Below are 19,000 nucleotides of genomic sequence, written 5' to 3'. Positions count from 1 at the left end.
CTCTGGAGAATTCCCTCAGTGAAAGATGTTGTCTCGCAGCAGTAGAGGTAATTGGTCTTGGTAATGTATTTTGCTTTGCACATTCTACAATAACTTTTTTAAATAACCAAGCACAAAGAGGCAGGAACTCCAGCTAGCCCTCTTCCCCCCTCTTCCTTCCAATGGCTCTGCCAGTTTGGCTGCTCACCTGCAAGCTGCAAGGTCCGAAATCAACACCTTCCAGAGAAAGGCATTAATATTTCTCTGCTAAGAGCAAGGAGAACAATGACAAAGCTCAACACAGTGATAAACACTACCTTTAAAATATGGATGAAAGCCATGAAATGCAAAGTCTTACAGGCAGACTGTGCCTGTGTGAACAAAGCTGCACTTCTCACATCAGTGTCTCACCATGTCAGTAACGTGCTGGGAGCAGAAGCCAATACCCTCTGCAGGCTTCCAGAAACTTTAATATTTGGAAAATGAGACTTAAACATTCCTTTGTGAAAGCATCCCAAGACTAGGATGAATTCCCACTGTCACCCAGCACCATGTAACCCAGGCCACTCCTCTTTAACCTTAAAGGATCAAACCTGTTGACTCAGCACACAGACAAAACCTTATTACTCGGATTTAAAAATAGGGCACATCTCCAAGATGATCCCACTACCAAAGTTGTACTTCACAATATTTTTAAGATGAAGATCAGTGTGCTAAGACTGAAAAGACAATAAAAGAATAATAAACAAATATACAAAAGCAGCTTCTCAGCTCTCTTGGAGAAGGACTTCTATGACAGAGAGACCTCAACCACAGCAGAAGGAAGGAAGACAAAAACCTCTTATAAAATTAAGACTTTTCCCTGTTTTTCAGTAAGTTTTTGTTTCTTTACACCCCACTCACTCTCTCCCACGGCTGAGGAGGGTCTGTCTGTCTGGAAAATCTCCTGCTCTGCTAATTCTCCCAGGCAAGCCCTGGGTTCCTGCTTGGCAGCAGCAGAATAAAGCTCCCCAAAACAGCAGCAAACACAGCAGCAGCAGTTTGCATCCCTTCATAGAGCACCCTCCCATCCTCACAGCATTTTACCTGCTCCCTAGGAATTAAACAGCAGTGAATAAAACAGTGCCCTCAGTGATTATCTGGCATGTCTAAAAGAAACCTCATTAGGACAGACAGAAAAGCTCCCCATTGACAGAGCAGAACTCACCATCACTATTTGCCTGCAGTGTGACCAGGTATTAAAGCCTGCTGTGGTTGTTCTCGACTGCACGAGCAGCCCAGCAATACCAAATCCACTTCCCCAGGCTTAACTGAAGTTCTCAAATTCTTTCATTGCATCCAGGTCTTTTTTTCCTTCCTTGTCAGAGCACAGTCTGAATGCTCCCTTGAGGGGGAAGACTAAAATTGCACTTAGCACATACAGGAATTCAGTAATGGCTCATTCACTCCCTTTGATCACAATGGACAGAAGTCTTCAGACCCACAGCACTGCATCTGTGCACATTAATAGCAGAACACTACGTTCATTATGCTTCATTCACAACACCTGGCTTAGATAAACACACACCTGCAGTCACACCTTGGAAGATTTAATTTTCTTCTTCAGCTCCTCCAGTTCAGGCCAGTGCACTGCAGAGTCTAGGAGGAGAAGCTCCCATTGATCCCTGCTGCCGGAGTGGTAAACTGTTTATTTAACTGATGTCCTGCCACCTGAGGAGCCTGGAGATAATTGCTTGTTTAAGGTTAGCAGCTGCTTCTGACAGGTAAAAATCACCTCCTTTTCTGCAGTCCTTCAGGAAGGGGCTGCTCCAGCAGGGTCCTTGGCACGGGGTCAATTCTTCAGGGATAAACCCTGCCACCAAACTGCTCTTGGGGCTTCCCAGAGGACCTAACCCCCTCAGGACTGCCTGCTCGAGTGTGGGCTCCTCAGGGCTGCAGGGCAGCCAAACCCACGACACCCCTGCATTACTTTTATAGCACTAAGACTATTTGCTGAGGTTTAAGCATGTCTGCATCGTTGTCCATTTTCACAGCAACGTGTTCAGTCTGGTTATTGCAGGGAAAACCCATCTGGGTGTCATATTCCTATATGAAATTTGGCTGTTGGTAACTGGAAATTTAAAAATTGAGAAGCCCTTCTGAATTCTTCAGCTTCACTTTGCATTTGACAAAGCACTGGGGATGTCAGCTGCACACTCTGAATTGCCCCTTTCACTCACCCTTACAATACCCCAATATTATTTTTGGAATTAAGTCTTTCTCCAAACCGTGCCAGACAGGGGAAAGATCAGGAAGCAAGGGTGCTCTAAAAATCAGTGACTTTTTAATGCATTAACACTGGAATAAGGAAAAAAGTCTCTTTATATAATCCACTGTTAGTAGTTGCTGGCTGTACAGCAGAGTTGAGACTCAACTGCATTTTCCCAACACACACAAGTATTTCTTCAGAAATCCTAGTACAATAAAGGTGAAACACATTATTTTATTTATCAAAAATTTACCTTATAATTTATCAAGAATTTTTTCATGGTTTTTAAAGAAATTAAAAACCTTGAAATCCCCATAGATAGTTTGCAATTAAGAAAAAGGGTAAAAAGGAAGGGATGTGGAGAGAAAAAATTACACATGATGCAGCATCTGTCATCTCTCAGAAAGCAAAAAAGTCAACTCAGTGCACCTGGAACTACAGCCTGATAAAATCCATTAGCCTCCAGACATGTATTTTGCACCTCCAGTATCTTCCATCTTTAACCATGATTTGAGTATTAAAAACTGTCCTTTCTTTCATCCTCAGGTTCACACATATTTTTCCATTTCTGTAGTTCCTGAGAATCATTTATCTTCCATGCTTCAGCAAAGGACTTAATTTTTTTCCTGTGCGAGAAAAAAAAACCCTAATCAACATACAGACACATTTTTTAAGTGAAGCACATCAAACCCTGAAAGTCCTACAGTCATCTGCAAAATTTTATACGCAGTCCAAAATAGCACAGCTGAAAATGTTATGTGAGCTTCAAACAACCAGTTAATATTTTCAAAGATACATGTTCACGCTCTGGGTAAACCAACAAATTAATTTCATAACTAATATACAACAGCAGCAGCATTGACAAAATTATATAAACAAATTATAAGAACAAATTTTTAAATTAAATAAACAGCATTGTAGTCAGCCTTGTTTAATTTTCATTATTCAGTTCATACAAATTTGTATTTGTAGGATCATAAAAAGAAAACACATTTTCAATATAAATGAGTGCACATATCCTTCCTCTTTCTTCCTAGCATTTTTTGATTTATAAGAGGTGTAACAAATTAGAAGACATTTAAAATGGTTAGTGCACATTGCCAATGACAGTAATGTCAAAAGTGGGTAAAATTAACCAGTGGATTTTATTAAATAATATGAAAGTGATTTAAAAATAAGACAAGGCATCTGGCCCATGGGTATTGTGACAGCACAAGGACAGCGCTACCAGCATATCTGGATGTGGTTTCCCCAGAGCTGGTCACTCCTGTTCCCACCACACAGATCAGACCCACTCCTTGGAACAGCACAGTTAGGATACTGCTGGAGATTTGTCTTTTTTACTCTTGCCGATTACTGACTGGTATTTCCAATTAGCGTAAGCCAACACATTAATTTTTCTATAAACTGTCATGTACCTTCAAATGTTTTTATTTTGCTTTTTTAAGAGGGGATAAAAAACATTGTTAAGTGCCGAGCACTGTTGAGTTTCAAAGTTTGTACCTATAAATAATGAGTAGTCAAAATGTTCTCATGTAAAATTGTCCTGTCAAGATTAGGTACAGCCATCAGACACCCAAGATTTTGGTTCATTATCTTCCTAAGGGACTATTTGAATTTTGCTCATAGGACTGCCACAGAAAATAACAGCAAAAGAAAAAAAGCCAGTGAAAACGGATATGAATATCTACATTTATAAATCCATTATGCTACTTAATACACACAGGAATTTCCATAACTAGTCTAATATATAAGGTACAAACATCCCTGAGTGAAAACTCTATATCACAGAAATACTAAAATCTCCAGAATTTTCAGTAAATTCTGGGTGTTTGTGGGGGCAATCGAAATATATTACAAATATTTATTTTCAAATTAAAACAGAAGAATGTCCACATTTCCTTCTACACTTTAGTATGCAAAGACAATTTCAAGTTCCAAAGTAAGTAAAAAATACTTTCTAAATTAAAGTCATTAGTATTTTCACTATCACTATTGAGAACATAAGTAGGTATTATAGAAAGAAATATTTTTTTAAAAAAAATCACATTTGTTCTGACCTTTTCATGTTCACTATTCTCTCCAACTCCTTTGATTTGTGAGCTGCTTTTTTCAAGATTTCTTCAGGAATATCTGCCAGTTTGGCAACATTTAGCCCATAACTCCTTGCAGAGACTCCTTTAGTTATTTGATAAAGGAAAGTGATAAATTCAGGATTCTCTTCCACTTCAGATCCTAAAAAAAATAAAACCAAAATTAAAACCTCCTCTATGTGGCAAATACATAAGTCCCTTGTCCTGATCAGCTTACAAGGTAAGCAGATAATACAATACAAAGAATTATTTAGGGGAAAGGTTAATGGCAAATATCAATGGCAAGTAATTTAAAAAGAAACATAAAAAAATTCTACAATTATTCAGAGAACAAGCCTTTATGATGCCTCTTATAATTCAAGAACTGGGACCACATCATGTTTCAAAACACTTTCAAAACAATCAGATGTGTTTTTTCACTCCACAGAGTGCTAAATTTTGGAGCTGCTTAACACATTAGGATGAAGACACTGAAAGTACATGATGTTAAATTAGGCAGCCTTGTTGAAATGAAATCCATGGGAGATACAAAACACATCCTGCTCGTGAAGCCCCATAAATAGCAAATGTTTTCAGACAGTGAGATCTTTCAGAGAAGGAGCTGCCATATGTTTATCCCTAATCCCTCCTCCCTAATCCTTTGTGTTTGGCTTCTGTGAAAAGTTGGATGCTAGGATGGGCAAATCTTTCACCTACCCCAGCCCAGATATCCTCCTGAAACATGTGGAGGAATGGATGTCCTGTTTTCAACCCCCCCTAAAAGTGTGACTGGAGTGAGAGTGTGTGTATCATGTTCAGGTGAGGTGTAAATTGTCACACAGACATTTTAGGATTTTAGCTTTTATATTTTTCTTATATTGTAATCCTGCAATTCTTTGGTGTACAACTCTAAACTCCATATACAGTGTATATAGCATATACTACTGCTTTCCCATTTTGGTCAAACAGAACAGTTCCTCTCTAGGCCTGGGAATCAGGCACACTTCACTGTCTCAGGCCCTGAGAAATGTAAACAAAAGTGAGTTGGGGGGAGGAAAACTTGGGGCTAAATTACTTCATTACCTGAAGCTGTAATTGGAACATTAACCCCCAATATGTAAATGGACCAAACTTATAAAAATGTGAAAATCTGTGACCCATCATCCATTTTTGGGTGTAGCCCCTGGGGGAGGACTCTGTCTACCTGAAATGTACCTGAAGGCCCTTTATTAATGTATCTGCTTTCTAGTATCTTAATTTTGTCTGGCCTCTGTTTTTAGGTAGCCCAACAAGGCATCAATAGCATGTTGTGAGCTGTCTAACTGCTGGCAACAGCCACGGGGGATTTCTGGAGTTGGTAGGAAGGGATGCAAAAAACCAAAAGCATTTGGCAAGGTGTGAGGAGGAAAATGGCTATGAACAGCTCTCTAAAAGTCTGGCTTCTGTTTGTAGGTAACCTGACAAGGCATCAACAGCAGTGTTTGTGCCTGAGCCTCCCTCAGATGCACACTGACCTCTCTGCTGGCTGGAGTCCTCCTCGTTCAGCAGGAAAGCCATGTGGTAATTGCCCACCGTGTGTGGGTACAGCTGCTCCAGCTCACACACCGAGGGGTAGTGGGTGACAAACAGTGTCAGGGCCTGCACCTGCAGCACACACAGAACAAGGTTTGGCCCTGATACGGTGTTTCCTAAACACAGCCATGCAGAGCTGGTGCCCTTTCTCTATATCCCTGTGCCCTAAGCTTGGACGTGGCACCTTTCTGCAAGGCCATGTCCAGGGCAGCCTCCCTGTGCTTGCAGAGTGCTACAGGCACTTACATCTCTGATGAAATGCTCAAGGGTAGCATAAGCAATGGCAATGCCATCGTGTGTGCTTGTCCCTCGGCCCAGCTCGTCCAAGATCACCAGGGACCTTGAGGTGGCTTTTCTGATGATCTCAGCAGTGTCTGTCAGCTCCTCCATGAAGGTGCTCCGGCCTTTGTAGATGTTGTCTGCAGCACCCATTCTGCACCGGGACACAGAACGCAAAAACTCACTACAAATGCCAGTTAATGCTGGAAAAAAAATAATCATGGGAGACTAAACCATTCTGTTATAAATCTCTGGTTGCTGCTCCAAACAGAGGAGAAGAACCTGTCACAACAGAGATGGTCAGGACACTTGTTTCTTCATACAGAATAGCCGAATCTTTATTGCACACAGCTCATTTTTATATGGTGTCAGAAGGCATCATGTTTGAATCTAAAAGGTCAGCAAATCATTGAAACTCCATTCATTGGTTGGTAATGGCTAGTGTACATGTCCATCAAACTTTTTTCTTTCTAGATTTGTTTATATTTTTTTTCACAGATTCTCACAGGATAGACTTTTTATTTTTACAGGTGCAAACTGTTTTCTCACAAGAATACTGTTATGCAAATTGATTCTCATTCTTATAATTATTTTCTCACTGGAATTTCTCAGTTAGCTGTTAGCTTAGCCAAAATAGTAAGGCCTCATTTTACAAGGCCTTCCTTTTGTAAGGTTTTACCTATTTGTAACAGGCACCCAGGCAGAACATTCACCTTCCAGAAGAGTTTCCCAGCATACTTTTCCCACCTTCACAAACAGAACAAGGCAGCCTGCTTTTCCCTCAAAAAGAACTCTGGGACTTCGGACCAGTCAGCTCACAAGAATTCCATCAAAGGTAGCTGTGAAGGTGAATTTTACTCCTTTCAACCTCCTTCAACCGTTCAACCCTCTATTCGTATGGGTTTCTAATGCTAACAATACCCAAAGGTATCCAATTCTGGCATTTCCACACACAGTGGAAGTTTGTGTGAAGAGGTATTTGGGCATCCAAACAGCAGAGAAGCAACTTACTTCAGAAAGTAACAAAATAACAATTATTTCCCGTATTGCAGGGCTATACAATCTTAACTAGCATGCTCAAACAAGATTTAAAGGTATTTTAAGACTTCTCATTCTGTTGAAACACAACTCTTAGCAGCTTCCTGGCAAGTGAACTCCACACACATAAATTCCTCCACATTTCATACAACTCTTCTAGCTCTGATTCAGATCCATGTAATCGTCAACCCTCAAACCCTATCTCAAATTCTGAATTTGTGGTCTACATCTGAGAAACCTGTTGTTAGTCCACCCTATTTTCCCTCTTCCTGCAGCCTTCCTTACCTGTGCAAGTAATACCCATTCTATACTGAAGAAAGAGCATCTCTTTTTTGCCTTTCTGCTTTTGAACTATATTAATCACATTAGAGCATACCTTCTGAGACACGTCATCACAAACAGGCCACTGAGGAGGGAGGTAGAACTGGATTTATTCACTCTTATCAGCCAATATTTAGTTACATACAAGCCACACTGATTTAAGGAAAACTGACTCATTGGTTTAGTATATTATACTTCCAGATTTAACAGCTGGCCACAGCAGTATTTAGGGCCAATCAGAACCTTTAAAAAAAAAACCCAATATAGCCTTTATTTTACCTCTCTCTTTTGCTGGGTCTCTCTCTATTATAATTGCTTCTGTTACCTCCTGAGGCACCACCAAGACACAAATAATTTTATGAGGATCTTATGCCAAAGGGTACTTGACTATAACCAAGCAGCTTGGACCCAGTACCACTATAATTTGTATATATTCCCTGGCCCTTGCCCTGACAATCTGTCAGCATATCATGCATAACTGCATAATAAGAAGATATTTGGTTAACTACTTTTAACTACTTTTGGTTGGAGATGGCTGAGTTTTTATTTCATTTATTTCATTGAGTGTGTGCTTAAACACACATACACACCAGTTACACTCCACATACCCCAAAGACAGATGATTTTGGCCATAAGCTAAATCAACTGTACATTATTTTTCTCTGAATTAACTCAGGATAATGAGGTATTGTGAAATTAACATTTTATTAAGCCACTTACTGCTGTAATCCTTTCAAACGCTGGCTTAGGAATGATGAACGTTTTAGTGAATTTCTCACAGTGCTCCCACCACCCCTGTGGCCCTCTCCCAGCTTGGGTCAGACACCAGGTTCTCTTGTAAAATCAAACAATCCCACTTATTGCACAAATCCACAGAGAACAGGATAACTTAGGCCTGTTTTAACACCACTAACTGCAAATGCCTTAATCATAACGACAAATACTTTTTATGTTTGAACAATCTCTGGCTCCTTAATTAACAACTTCAGTTTTAGTTACTGACCCTACAATTAGTGGCATTATTATTTTCTAATTTCTTACTTGGCTTTTCCTTACAGAGACAGCATATCACAGACTGTCTGTTGTGTGCCTGTGATGATTACACACTGAGCTTCCATTTTTCTCTGGGACTGCATCATTTCCACAGAGCCCACAAAATATTATAGCCTGCTTTGTATCTAATTTGCATTCACAAAATAATTTTCTGAACTTCCTCACTAAATGCTCAAGACACAAAGAGAAATTAGTATTATCTTTCTCTTGTTGTTAAAAACAGCTGGAAAAGAAGTCTTTCTTTCCAGCATCTTGAAGCATTCAAATCTAACTCGAACTTAACTACAGATTTAAAAAACAGTGTATTTTTAAATAACATAAAACCTGTTAAATGTCATCCTTTGAAAATGGATAAAATTGTTCTTTCTGCTTTGGTCCTTTACACTAGGAGAATTATACTGGTTTTTTGAACATAAATGCTGAGCACTGTTATCCTAGATATAAGCAGGAATAACTGTTTTAGTGTGGATGACTGCATTTATAAAACTAACAGTTAATTTGCAGCAAGACACTGCTCCCTAACTTTATGCTCTATTATTCCTGATACAATAAACTTGTTGAGTCACAAAACCTATTGCTTAAACAACTCTTGGTTTTTTCATATTTAAAACAGCCGTATTAAACCCTGCCAAACTTCTCCAGGATTCAGTGGCTTTGAATCCACATTTTAATGCAGATGTCTTCCTAAATGTTTTTATACTTTAAAATATTAAATTCTTCCTCTCCCGTCCTGCCCACAAGGAACATGCAGACAGGCAGTGTGAGCAGTGTCTCTTTGGATCCATCACTTCTCAGCAGATGCAATTTGGCTGGAAAACACATGTTTTAATGTCTCTTTGATAGCCAAATCTTACAAAATTAAAAGGTCTGCATCTTATGGTGTTCAACACATTTACTATGCAAACTAACAAAAAAGGATGGATTATCTCTTTTCAGTGCTTGGTTCAAGTAGCAAAGATTCCTGTCAAAGGCCTGAGAAAAAAACAACAGAGAGGGAATGTTTTGTAAATTAACTTTCAGAGGGTAAGTCAGAGGATATAACTGTGCTACTTCTCAAAAGAGGTTATCCCACATGCTCTTAAGAGTTGGTTCGGTTTTAAGATCACAGTGTGGGCCCCAGGAAGTTCATTCTTCTTTTATTTTACCGTGGATCTCTCACACAGTTTGTGAAAATTAGCAAGCAGCCAGGGAGCTCACAGTGGTAACAAAATCCAGCTACATTCCACCATGTAATCCCAGAAAACAAGACGGCAAAGCCATTCCCTAGAGCCTTATTTTCATACAGCTGTCAACAGTCCAGTGCTACTTTACTGATTCTTACTCTGTAGAATACTTAATGCTGGAAAAAAAACCCAAACTTAAACGATGTTTCCCAATGATTTTAGTAATATCCAAGTTTAGAAGCTCGCCTAAAATACTTACTGCAAAAATGGAACCTGTTGCAGAAGAATAAAAAAAATGGAACCTGTTGCAGAAGAATAAACCTAATTCAAGCACAATTAACATTAAAAGAAAATTACTCTTTTCTCCAAGAATAAGGCATAGAACACTCTCAGCACCAACAAAAAACACTTTCTGTGATTCAAAGATAACACTGAGAACACAATGAATAAAATAAATTCATAATCTAACTTTACAATTCCACTCACTCCCTCACACAAACCCCTCTGAAATGTCATTTCAAAGATCACTGCATTTGCACAGGAGTAATTTAAATTAAAATAACCAGTTAACAAAAAGGGAGGATTAGATGTGCTGTTGCCTTGCAGTTCACACTGTTCCTGGTAAGGGCCTGCTCTCCACAGCCTGTCTGTGCTCAGGAGAGCATCGTGGTCAGCCAGGGCAGTGGGGACAGGAAGCCCACCAGGGATGGGCAGGACAATGGAGATGTATTAAGTAATTCCTCAGGAGACTGCATGTGCAAATTTGTAACAGCTCACTGGCAAGAAAATAATGCTTCACACTCCCCCACAACCTACTGGTACATCATCCTCTTCATTTCCATCCACATCTCACTGATGGAAACCAAAAACTGACAGTAAGAAAAATAATTTACAGAAGATGTAATTACAGATTTAGGGGAAAAAAAAAAAAAAAAAAAAAAAAAAAAAAAAGAGGTGTGACAGAAAAGCATGGCTATCAGGATAGGTATTATTTTTGTATTATTCATGGCTGACTTCTAAGAAGTGTGCCAAGTTACATGGATGATGACAGGGAATCTAAGGTTGCTCATGACAAACCTGTTTTCAATCTACATGCACACGTGCTCAACTATTTCCACAATTGCTTATCTGCAAATTTAAATGAAGAAATACCAATGGTATGGTACCTAATTTAGGAGAAGAGCTCTTGAGAAGCCTGAAAGAATGCATTTGATGTAAAACACATTTCTGTTTAGTACATTATTATAGATATGTGATACTCTCAGTCACTGAGAGATTTATGAAGATATTAAATGACTCTGAGGGATACAAACTTTTCATTATCCTGGAAAGAAAAGCGAGTCCGAAGTGATTTCAAAACTCAGTTTCATAGTGGCTCTTATATCTGTTTTCCCCCATCTCAGTACCACCAAGTAACTGAACCAGCCAGAACAAATAATCACTGAAATCCTCCTTTCCTTCTACAGCTGGCCCACAGGGGAATGCTGCACACTCCAGCACCCTGGCGTTTTAGAAGAAACATTTATGAAGGATTAACTTTCAAGACATGATGTGTTTGATTTTGTTTTTGGTGGAAGCCAGAGGAAATAAAAACACCCATGGACTCGATCTTTTCAAAAGCTTCAGCTGGACTGACAGGACAGGTAGTCCTGAGCTGCAATGATAGAATCTCTGTGAGTCAGTGCAAGCCCTGAGCGACAGGAAGTTACCACCACCCCTCATTCCTAGACTTTACAGACTAACAGAAACTCAGTTATTACAAAACGTTGTGTTACATTACCTAGGGAAGAACATCCAATACATTTGCTTTCTGAAATTCAGCAATATTCTCAGTATTTGAACTCCTCAAAAATACTGTTTACATTATCTAGGGCAAACATATCACCCACTCTTAAATTATCAGTGTAAATGTTACTGATGGTCAAGATAAAGACCTGCTTGTGAGTGCCAACATTTTGCTGAAGGATAAATTATAAGAACAGATACTCAAATTACAATGTTTGAGAGCCATCAATATTAGCTTGAAGAAGGTGAAAAAACAGAGACAAATCAAAACCCTCAAATCAAACCCTAAAAACCCTCACCTGTGCAGTAAGTGCACAGGTTTGCACTCACTGCTGTGGGACACCAAGGAGGGAACTCAAGGTAATTAAGTTAACATGCATTTGTATCTGAAGGATTGAGGCCAAGGGGGATTAAAGAGCAGGAACTATAGCAACAGAGTAAGGACAATGGCTGAAGCACTCAGCACAAATGAACTTTTCCCCTTTAGACCTGTGGATGCCAAGGACAATCCAATTCCAACTGTGACTGGGTCAAGTCACGGGATGCAAGAGTTTCAGAAAGGCAAATACAACCACTCTATCTCGCTGTAAAACAGCTGGTCAGCTTTGCAGGCAGATTCTGTCCTCCAGTGGCACCATGCAGGATCCTGGGGAAAACCTCTCCACCCTGTCAGGGGCAGCAGAAGGTGTTTTGTGTCTCCCTGAGTGTGAATACCTGTCCTGCCCTGCCTGAGATGGATTTCAGGGCCCATTTCAGCCCCTGCAGACACGAGGGTTGTTTGTATTCAGACTTCACCCGATGCCATGTATGCACCCCAAAGACTGTCTGGTTGAATATGGCATTATTCCATGTATAAAAGATGCAAACCTCACACTGCAGATGCATGCTTCTGTGAAATGAACATAGACATGAAACCAAATTAGCTACAGATACATGCACAGCCTGGCTTAACTTGTTCCTACAGAGCCACAGAACACTGTCAGAAGCAGTTACTGTTCAAACATACTGTGATATGTCCAAGACACAACTTTTCTAGAAAAAATAGAACAAAACAATTCCTTAATTTAACAACACTAACTACAACTTTTGCTTATTCTTTTTTTTTAATCCAAACTAAAGCTATCTCCACGTGATAAAAAATGGTGCAATGAACTTAATACAGCACCTTGTTCTTCCCTGAAAGACGGGAACAATTTACCCCAGAGGTGCAATTACATGATTGATTGTGAGCACAAATGAAAGGCTTAAGTAATTCTTGTTATTCTGGTGGTAAACAAAAATACAATTAAGGAGGAACAAAATGAAACAAATTACCGTGCCATAAAGAAGTAACATTTCTGAAAATTACTTTGGGGTTATTGACAGCAAAAAGTTCTGTTTGACTGACTCACTGTGCTTTCAATACAAACAATACTTTTTTGGCATGTCAGTATATAAAATTCTCATGTGGACTTGCCATTCACTTGGGATTGCTTTGTGAGAACAGCTCAACAACTTTTCTGTACAATAAATAAATCAATGTGCATGGCAGAACCACTAAGCATTACCACATACATACAAAATAAATAAAGATCTGAAAAAGTACCTTTGATTTTTTAATTTTCTGACCATTATCTTTCAGAGTCTAACTGCTTAGGCAAATCGAGAGACTTTGTTCTATTTCATTTTCCAAAAGGAGATCTGAGTGATTTAAACATTGATTTTCAGATTTAAAGAACTTTAAAAAAATCTCCAAAGTTCTGGTCAAAACCAGGTTATGTACAAACAAGTTGTTCAGCTGAGATAAACTCCTCCACAGTTTTCACTCAGCAATCAATCTCCTGGTGAATTCTGTACATACCTGCAGAACCTGCCAAACACTGCTGTCACCTCCCCACTGGTTTCACAGCCTAGATTTTTATGGTTATGAAGAAGCTAACTAGATGAATGTTTTCATTTGTCTGAGATGTTGCGATTTTAACTGGTATTTCTAAGAAAAAATATCTTCATCATCTTATCCTGTAAGCTTCAGAAAAATCATCAAAGGTTAGTAAATAAATAAATGGAAGCAAGGATTTTTTTATACACAGACTCTAGTCTTCAGAGTTAAAACCAAAAAAATTCACAAGTGATATAAAAATGGGAGGCAATATTTGCCTATTCCTGTGCAAATAGGACCATTTCTAATAATGGAGCTTGTTACTTCTTTTATTATTTTAAATACAACTATGTCCCCCCTATGTGCTGCTCCTGTGCAGCTCCCCTCTGATAAGCCAATAAAACTGGCTGAATGAAATTAAGTGTAATGTGGTTTGCCTAGTTACAAAAAGTTGAGAATTCATTTTGCCATAAGAGGTTACATCAATGGAATAGTCACATCCACTAATACTTAGGAGTATTATTTTGCTTTTGTTCTCACGTGATTTACCTCAATGTATTGCAAAAAAGCACTTGGAAAACGTCTTCCACTCAGTTTCCAGTTTGACAGAAACATTCTTTTTATTGCTCAACATACCCACTCCATCCTGTGCTTTCTGACTTTCTCAGGAGTCCTTACAAAATATACTCTTAGCAGGCCTTGGAACATTTTACCCTGGAAGTAAATCTAAAAGCAATCCGAAGTGAACAATGCCATTTTAAGTATCTTTCAAACTTGAATGATGGTGGCATTTCAATGAAGGAAAATAAAAAATAAAATACAAGCACCCCAAGTCAATTGCCCAAATGCCTGAAGGTATTCATACAATATTTGCTTTGCATAATAATTTTAAACCTTACTGAAATTTCTGATAAATGCCATAAGTATGTACATTTTACCCCTTTATGATAAAATGTTTGTCTACTTGTTTCTTTCAGCTCCACACACTTGTGGAACAGTAATATGACTTTGCCAAGTTGTCAGAATTAAATAGTTGTAAATGCATTCAGGGAGGTAACACTCACAATACATCTATTATAAGGCTTGACCTTTTTCAGAGCAATTCCACTATTTACAGATCAGAAAAACAGACATTTTAATAAACCATACAGAAGAAAGTTCTATGGCCTGTTTGATATGTGGCTTCCACAGAAGTCTGGAGTAATGAAGACTCTGTTTTCTTTGGGTTCTTTAGTTTGCTTTGAAGAAATCCTTCATCTCTAAACTGTCCTCTAAGCCTTAACATCAATTCTTTCCAGATATGGGGAAGAGGCTGAGGGCTCCATGCATCCTGCACAAGCCTACAGGGACACAGCCACAAACATTCCCTTTTTTTCTGCCCAATAAATCTGTTTTAGGTGACAACAGTCAAGGCACAGGAAAAAAAAAGTGAGAGTATCCACAATGCCTGTCGGCAAATCACACCAGAAATGTCATTTTGGGACACACAAATGGCCCTTCCTCTTCCATCTTTGTGGATCTCAATGTATGTGACTGATGTGGTTCTCTGCTCAGAGGAGATGAGAAGTGCCAGGCACACCACTCAAGCGATCATTCAAAAACTATGTTTTAATGCCATTATGCTGTCTCCCACGTGAGTGTGCAGCACTCACAAACCTCAGTGGAATGGGCCACACGTGGTCTGAGTGGATTTCAGATCCCCTGAAGATCCCACCTGAGCAGTGGCACAGCAAGGGAAGTACAGCCCCCAGCTGGTGGAACAGCACCTAGTTCCCGCTTAGAAGGACTGTGAGGAAATGTCTTGGCTGCTCCAGCAGCTCCCTAAAGATAAAAAGAGACTGAATGTCATCAGAGTCACCATGTTAAGCCAGGTATATGTATAAGCAATACCATTTTTTCTTGCCTGGAATGCACAGTATGTTGAAAACATGGTTACTCTGTCCAAACACTGGGGAGGCAGGAGTAGAAAGCTTTCCTCACACCAGTTTTGTTTCTTGGAAAAGAAGGATTATCTGACAGGCAATTCTGGGGTGCCTCCCAGGCAGTGTCACACAAAACCAGGCTCAGCTGGGGTGAAATATTCAGGCTGGACTGACTGCAGAATCCCCTGAGCTGGAAGGGACCACAGAGTCCATCCAGTCCATCTCCTGTCCCTGCACAGACATCCCAACAGTCCCCTCTGTGCATCCCTGGGAGCAGTGTCCAAACACTCCTGGAGCTCTGGGAGCCTCACGGCTGTGCCCATTCCCTGGGGAGCCTGGGCAGTGCCCAGCACCTTCTGGGGGAAGAACCTTTACCTGATCTTCAGCTGACACAGCTCCAGCCGTTCTCTGGATGCTGTCCCTGCCACAGGGAGCAGAGATGGGAGCTGCCCTCAGGAGGAGCTGCAGCCCCTGGGCTGGGACTGGCCATACCCTGGTCACTGACACTTCTGTGGCAAACTGAGTCATGCACACATCCAGCTGTCCTCTCAAGGGCGGACACAGCCTGTGTGGACATGTTTTCCCCTGCAAAGGGGTGTGTTCACCACCTTAGCTGTGTCACCTCAGGCCACAGCTGGGTGGACACAGCTGACACTTCCATGGACCTCGAATGCAATTTTCAACAGGATCTTCACTTAGCAAGGCTCTCAGTTGTTCTGTTGTTGGTTGACATGATCAAAATACCCTCCCTTTACTGAATACATCAACCAACTCAGAAAAGCCACCCAAGGTATATGGCTGGGATTGGATCTTGGTGGCTAGAATTTATGTGACCCAACTAAGGCCAGTGGTAAGAGGGATGAAACCCCTCCCTTATTTCAATGCTCAGCTGTCCAAAGATTTTTGTGCTCTGGTTTTAATTGAATGAACAGCTTTTACAAGCTGTTCATTATACATCATTATACAAGAAAAAAATCATTCTACAAGAAAAAAAATTATAAAATACCAAAATAGCGATATAACTTCAGAGCTGAGACAGACAGATCCAGGACTACATCATGGCCATGTCTATCTGAGGGACTCGGTATACAGAAAAGTAACGCAAGCTAAAATTAAAAAACATCCCTCCCTAGCCAAGGTGAGCAATCACCATCTGTTTTCACAATATTTTCACATATATAGTGGAATCTGAAACAAGTGAGTACCTCTTAACTGCAGATTCAGCAATGATGAGTGCTCTCCATGTTAAAAATACATTTAAATCATCTGTTACAAAGAGAAAGTACAGAAGAAAGTTCTTTGCACCTAAATACAGATCATGTGATGTGAAGGGACTATCTCAAGACAACTGTCTCCAAGTGCAGGCTACTGCATGCCTTGCACAAAGTGGAAAAACTGACCTGCAGCTTCCCCAGGCAGCCACCACCTGCACACCTGCACTACGAGCTTCCTCTAACCCTGCCTCCACGACATACCCTACAGACAATTTCAGCTGTATTCGATACCACAGGGAATAAAGTCATGCTGAGAGGCTGTAAACAGCAAGTTAACTCTTTAAAGAGAGACCAAGTACATGAGAGGATAATCTACATGCATCTTAGTGATGCCTCTATTTATTCTGTAACCTTTCACCATGAGGCAGGCCACCTGCAAGAGGCAGTTCTCAAAGGCATTTGAAGCGCAGGGCACTCTGTTAATTCAGGCAACTGCAGCTTCACCTTTAATAGCATTTCCAGTTTGTCTAGGATGAAACCTCACTGGAAGGTGTGGGTCACTGTAGTGCAGTCTCTGAAATAACTGAGAATAACTCTTATTTCAACACAGGAAGAGAAACCCAGGCAGGTAATTGCTCTAGGAAGGAAATTACTCTGTACCATCACCTGGCATTAGCAAGGGTTGTTTCCTTCACAGGATTCTTTCTGATGGCTGCTTGCGATGTCCAAAAATTGATTCTCAAAGTCTTGAAGGCACTTGGTAATCTGAATTGTTAATTAACTTGTTATTTGAAGATGTTTTGCCTTCAAAGTGCTCTAGCATTCTCCCTCTCCCTCCCACTTTTGAACATGGACCCTCATAAACAGTTACTGCTGACCCACATGAAGTAGGATAAAGCCTCCTAGCAATGGGAAATTCTATCAATAATTGATTAGAAGAGGGACCCTCTGTAGAGGTCAGTTTACTTCATTAGAACACCACCTCTCCCGAGGCACGATTAAGCCAGCAGAATTCTTGTCATTAATTCCTCCATACATGGATGTCCATCCTTGCTTTGTCTCCCTACTCAAACACACACAGAAGCAGCATATTAATTTCAGTGTCTGAATGACACTATTAGAACTAACAAAAACAAAGGTCCGTTTTAAAGTAGAAAATTAGTCCATTTACTTCAAGGAGAAACTTTGATGGAAACTTTCAAATCAGAGAATTAAATGTCCAAATTAAAAGTTAATTAAAAATTAAATTAAAATAAAAAATTAGAAGTTAAAAATTAAAAAAATAGATGGGATGTCAATCTCTTCAAAACCCTTCTAATTCTTTTTTTAAATATAATTCCACTGATTAAGTTAAAATTCTTTAAGAAAAGATTGCAAGAAAACACTATCCCTCATTGGAGAAGGGAAAAAAAGAAGAAAATACTAACCAATAAACATCCTCAAAATCCTGTGTCCTCCCCCTAGTCTGGGCTAGGCTAAGCACTGTCCCTTGTCTTATCCACCAGTAATGAAGAAAGATCATTCCTAACTTCACGCTACCTGTAAGCAATTCCTCTTGCATCTTTAAAAACGTTTAATGTAATCCTGTATTTAAAGTCAATTTAGATATGCTATCCTATATAAGCACGACACATCACATGGGATAACCATAGTAGCAACCTTTCAATTTCCATGGAAACCCTACTTGGGAAACAAGACACAAATCCTGGGGATACAAATCCCTTAAACCTATAAAATTCACACTTGGAAGATGCAGTCTACAAAATAAAAAGCAACTGCAGGATAAAGCACCAAAACTGAGAAAGGTTTATCACGCAAAATGCTTGGTAATCCTCGTGCACAGAACCCCTCATAGAGCCAGCCAGTCAGCATCACTGACTGATCCCTCTCCAGATCCTTTACTACATCCTCCCCTGCATTCCTGAGCATCCTCCCTGCATCCTTTGCTGCATCCCTGAGCATCCCCCACTCTCCCTCCCTGCAGGGGTGCCACACTAACAGCATCCCCAAAAACATCACCACAGCAGTGATGAAAGCATCTTGGAGACTAACACTTTCCCATGTTAAGTTTTTTATGTAGTAAAAATATACTGAGGTTATCAACAACAAAATGAAAATTCACACCTTTTTCAGCAAGACCTTGTCACCTGGGGTGGCAGGGTAGAAAGGAGGTCTACATAGCTGTTATCATTAAAAAGAACTAAATAATAATTTTTAAAAATTCAAACAAAACCAACCTGCAAAACGAAGCATAGAAGATGAAAACAAACAATCAAATTGGGTGGGAGTTAAGAGAAAGTCTCTGATCTCTTCCAGGTCATCCCCTACCAGAGGAGTATAGGGCAAAAGCTGAGGCTTTAGAAAAAAGCCTCAAGCAAAAACACAATATGGGGCAGCTGAATTACTGATTCTTTCCTCAAACCAGGCATTAAAAACTATTTCAAGGGTAAATTTCTATGGCAGAGAAATTCCATGGCTGAATGTAATGCCGTATTA

At 39.9% G+C, this 19,000-nt stretch overlaps 1 protein-coding gene across 1 annotated transcript in view; it reads right to left on the bottom strand.

Moving 5' to 3' along the window:
* Positions 1–2,299: 2,299 nt before the first annotated feature.
* Positions 2,300–19,000, bottom strand: part of MSH3 (mutS homolog 3) — a 91,179-nt gene continuing 74,478 nt past the window's right edge. Inside the window, exons 21-24 of the mRNA XM_066339742.1 lie at positions 6,118–6,304; positions 5,814–5,943; positions 4,288–4,462; positions 2,300–2,853 (exon numbers count right to left, since the gene is read on the bottom strand). Coding sequence (XP_066195839.1) covers positions 2,745–2,853; positions 4,288–4,462; positions 5,814–5,943; positions 6,118–6,304 — 601 coding nt within the window. The 3' untranslated portion in view covers positions 2,300–2,744. The remainder of the gene's footprint in view (positions 2,854–4,287; positions 4,463–5,813; positions 5,944–6,117; positions 6,305–19,000) is intronic.

Source organism: Sylvia atricapilla, chromosome Z (assembly GCF_009819655.1).
Source record: "Sylvia atricapilla isolate bSylAtr1 chromosome Z, bSylAtr1.pri, whole genome shotgun sequence".
NCBI lineage: Eukaryota > Metazoa > Chordata > Aves > Passeriformes > Sylviidae > Sylvia > Sylvia atricapilla.
The sequence above is the reverse complement of the archived record's forward strand: the minus strand, read 5'-3'. Positions and strand labels throughout refer to the sequence as shown.